This window comes from Primulina eburnea, chromosome 3 (assembly GCF_022965805.1).
Source record: "Primulina eburnea isolate SZY01 chromosome 3, ASM2296580v1, whole genome shotgun sequence".
NCBI classification, from domain to species: domain Eukaryota; kingdom Viridiplantae; phylum Streptophyta; class Magnoliopsida; order Lamiales; family Gesneriaceae; genus Primulina; species Primulina eburnea.
The window spans coordinates 16,827,517-16,831,209 of record NC_133103.1 but is presented as its reverse complement, the minus strand read 5'-3'; the positions used below and the strand labels follow the sequence as shown (position 1 = coordinate 16,831,209).

General features: G+C 35.6%; 1 protein-coding gene across 1 annotated transcript; it reads right to left on the bottom strand.

Annotated features, from left to right (window-relative positions):
* Positions 1-201: 201 nt before the first annotated feature.
* On the bottom strand, positions 202-3,010 carry LOC140827050 (glycine cleavage system H protein 2, mitochondrial-like). Its single transcript, XM_073189636.1, has 3 exons — positions 2,819-3,010; positions 1,569-1,828; positions 202-562 (listed from the first exon to the last, which is right to left on the bottom strand). The coding sequence occupies exons 1-3, from the start codon at positions 2,892-2,894 to the stop codon at positions 434-436; spliced, it is 465 nt and encodes a 154-aa protein (XP_073045737.1). The 5' UTR covers positions 2,895-3,010; the 3' UTR covers positions 202-433.
* Between the last annotated feature and the right edge of the window lie 683 nt (positions 3,011-3,693).

The window sequence follows — 3,693 nt, the reverse complement described above, 5'->3', positions numbered from 1 at the left end:
AATCCTCAAACTCAAAATTTCGGGAATCAATTTCCCATCCCCGTCTCTATTTCTAATTCTCCATGTTAAGGAAATCCAAGTTAACTGTTAAGATTGTACATCCAGATGAAACTCCAATGTTGACTTTGAAAACACGATTTGAAAGATGATTTTAAAAAGCTCCCATTGTCTTTGACATATTAAAATTATGTACTCGATATCTAAGAGATCACACACATACCTTGATTTAGTCAAATATCCATAAAGAATCAGGTTCTGGAGTGAGAACTTTTATTCTTAAGCTCAACAAAAATGTCACAGAGAACTTCAACCTGTCTTTTGCTAAAAATGAAAAAGAAAACGGAGCTTCCCGAAACTTCTTCAACCTTGAGCTCTTCAGTGCTATTTTTTGAAAAAAGAAAAGATTTTTCCAAAGAATTACAGGACTTGTCCATCAGTGTTTGGCTTCTTCTTCTTCACAAAACTTGGTGTAATGATCATGGCCCATTAGGTTGTTCACTTCATCGGCTTCACTTATCTCGACCTTTATGATCCATCCTTTCTCATACGGGCTAGCATTTATCTTAATGCAGAATTCATGAACACAGTTGGTGAGAATAATAATGGGGACAAGCACGGCACTGAAGTTTGTGCCAATGGTAACATTTTGTTTTCTAAAGAGAGCAACTCATCAAGTATACACTCAAAATTCTGCACCACAAAATCATATAACAAAAAGGAGTCTTTTAGCATTGTCACTCGACCTGAATAAGTAACCTTTAAGCATTGCCAAATTCATCTATTCAAATAGCTTTTGTGCCAAGAATCATAGCTGCCTAAACCTCTTTACAAGATAATTAGTGCAAATATATACACTGAAATGAAAAGAACGAGTGAAAAGAACGGGTGACACTGACTAGGAAGTGCCAAGTTAAATTTTGACTTGATAGCTGATAATTATTTGGATATAAATTATTCAAATCTGAGACGTTATAAATATTGAGTGGTTGTATTGTTTTTGAGTCTGTAGATTGTATCACTCATTCTCAAAATAACATCACTGGGCGCAATAAACGTCAGCAAAGGTATGTACTTCAATACTAGAAAGAAAGACAATAAAAAACACAACATATCAATCGCATAGTTATGTTGTTCATGGTACACTCTGATCAGGTAACTCTGCTGCAGTATCAATTATGATTCACCAGAGCCATAGCAACCAAATGCATAAATCAGTTATTTTGGCATGTTGGGGATTTCAAAGCAAACTCAAACAAGCACGCAATAATGTAACACAATAAGATCAGCACTAACTCCACATGGGCATCTTGCTTCTTAGCCCTTCCTCTTTTGTTATTATTATTTTTGCTGTTATTTTATTTTTTTCAGGACTTTTTCTTCTGATGAACTTTTTTCTACTGTCCCATTCTCATTCATTCTTCCATTTCACAAGCTGAAGTATTGGAAGAACTACAGGTGGAAACAAAATGACAAAGAAAGAAATTACTGAAGAAAGGGTTGGGCCACCATTTGCGAATTGGTGAAAACACCAAAGGACAGATTCAAAATTTTATAGCAGAAGCACTCACCAGACCAGGAGAACCACTGAGTTCTGTGTTGACTTCAACCACTTTCCCTGAAATAGGAGAGTTGATGTCGCTAGTTGCTTTGACGCTTTCAACTGCACCAAAACTAGCACCTTGCTTCACTTCAACACCCTTATCAGGTAGTTCGACATATACAACATCACCCAAGTGATCTTGGGCATGATCAGTAATGCCTACGGTAGCAGAATTGCCTTCCACTTTCACCCATTCATGAGAATCGGAATACTTTAGATCCTCGATGACTGCAGAGGTCAAACGAGAGATCTTGATGATAGATATCATATGAACAAAACGTTGTCAAATTTCATGAACATGAACATGATAGTTCAAATAAGATATATTCAGATCAAGGCAAGTTAATATCTTTCCAATATTAGCTACAATGAATGAATGAACAAAACATGTTTGTAAACCAATTCTACCATACTTAGTTACTTGAGTTTGAAAGTTCGTATATTTTACTTAGTAGAAACTAGTATTTGCTACTATACAAAAGAGCTCAAGTGTTACGTCAAATTGTTTCCATTGACGTACCATGTAACCAACAACAAAGGACTACATTGGAAATTGTTGTTACTCCTGAACAACCAACTTTCGTTATTGTGACTAATGTCAAGTCAAGCCGGTGATTTTGTACGCTTTGCAGATTGAGGCTATTTGGGAAAAGCTAACATACACGCATTGAGCTAGACAAATATCAAATATAGAACATGGAAGATTCCGAAGAAGATGAAGCAATATCGAACATACTTCGACATCAGACCACTCTGTGTTCGTTTTAGCATTTGCAATGGGCCAACTATAGTCGGTTTTAACATCCAAACACATCAAAACTGATCACAAATGTGATAGTAGTGTAATAAATGTCTCAAATATTCGAAAGATGAGTTGGTAACAGCAAATTGCTTACTTTTCGTCACGTAAAAGACAGATCACTTTTAAAACACATTGGCATGTTAAACAAACTGATAAAATTCCACAGCAATTATTTATCGTTCTCAAGAACGTTAACAAAATTTCGTAAGTAGTCCAAAAATGCACAGAGAATAAGAGAATACACACACAAAGAAATGCATTCATAAATAAAACAAAACCAGCCATGAACTCCTGTCAGACAGATCAGATCTTCAAAACCAAGAATCACAGATCAAAGAAGTCATGAATAAGATTCATACTACCGAAAAGAAAGATCCAGAAACCCACAAACAAGAATCAAATATGGATAAACGTACCGGTGGCAAAACATCTGTTGGAAACAGAGATCCTAAGGTACGAAGCAGCTCTCGTCGCCCACAACTTAGACGCCATGTTTGAACAGAGCCCGCCGTTTGTGTTTGGTTTCGTCAGTGTAGGGGGAAACTCTAAAAGTTTGGTAAGCGGTGATCGATCGAAAAAGGGAAGGGTTGGTGGGGTAAGGGGAAATAAGTTATTGAGTAGGTTTCCTTATACACGGTCCTAATATTTGGGACGAGTCAATCTTAACTATATTAACAATAAAAAATAATACTTTTAACATAAAAAATAATATTTTTTCATAGATGACCCAAATAAGATATTTGTCTCACAAATACGACCCGTTAGACCATCTCACACAAATTTTTATCTAAGTTATTTGGTTAATTGGTAAAAAATCTATCGGTCAATATTTGGATTAAGATTTAGTATTCATGAGTTTTTTTTTTTGGGGATTTTGTCAAAAACTCCCTATTTCCATTCTCAACTTCCTCTTTACTCCCTACCCCATTAAAACTTTGTTTCAACTCCCCATATCCCTCAAATTTCCAAGTTTGCCCTTATATCTTTATTTTTAAATAATTGATTTCTTTTTTTTTTTCTTTTTTTTTTTTTGTAGTAAAAAGCCCATCATGCTTCCGTAAAATAAATTAAATCTTTTACCTTTTTGACTAGAGTACCACCGGGTTGTATCCACCGTTTTTTACGAACTGCTCCTCACAGTCCAACCACACGATCGCAACCGATGGTTACTAAGCAGATTCCTTCAGCAATACTTAGCACAGCTCTAATTCGTTTCCTACCTTAGAGCGTACAGCAAAAGATCAAATTTTTGAAAATAATACATGATAGGGGCTAAGAGCAAAGATCTCTT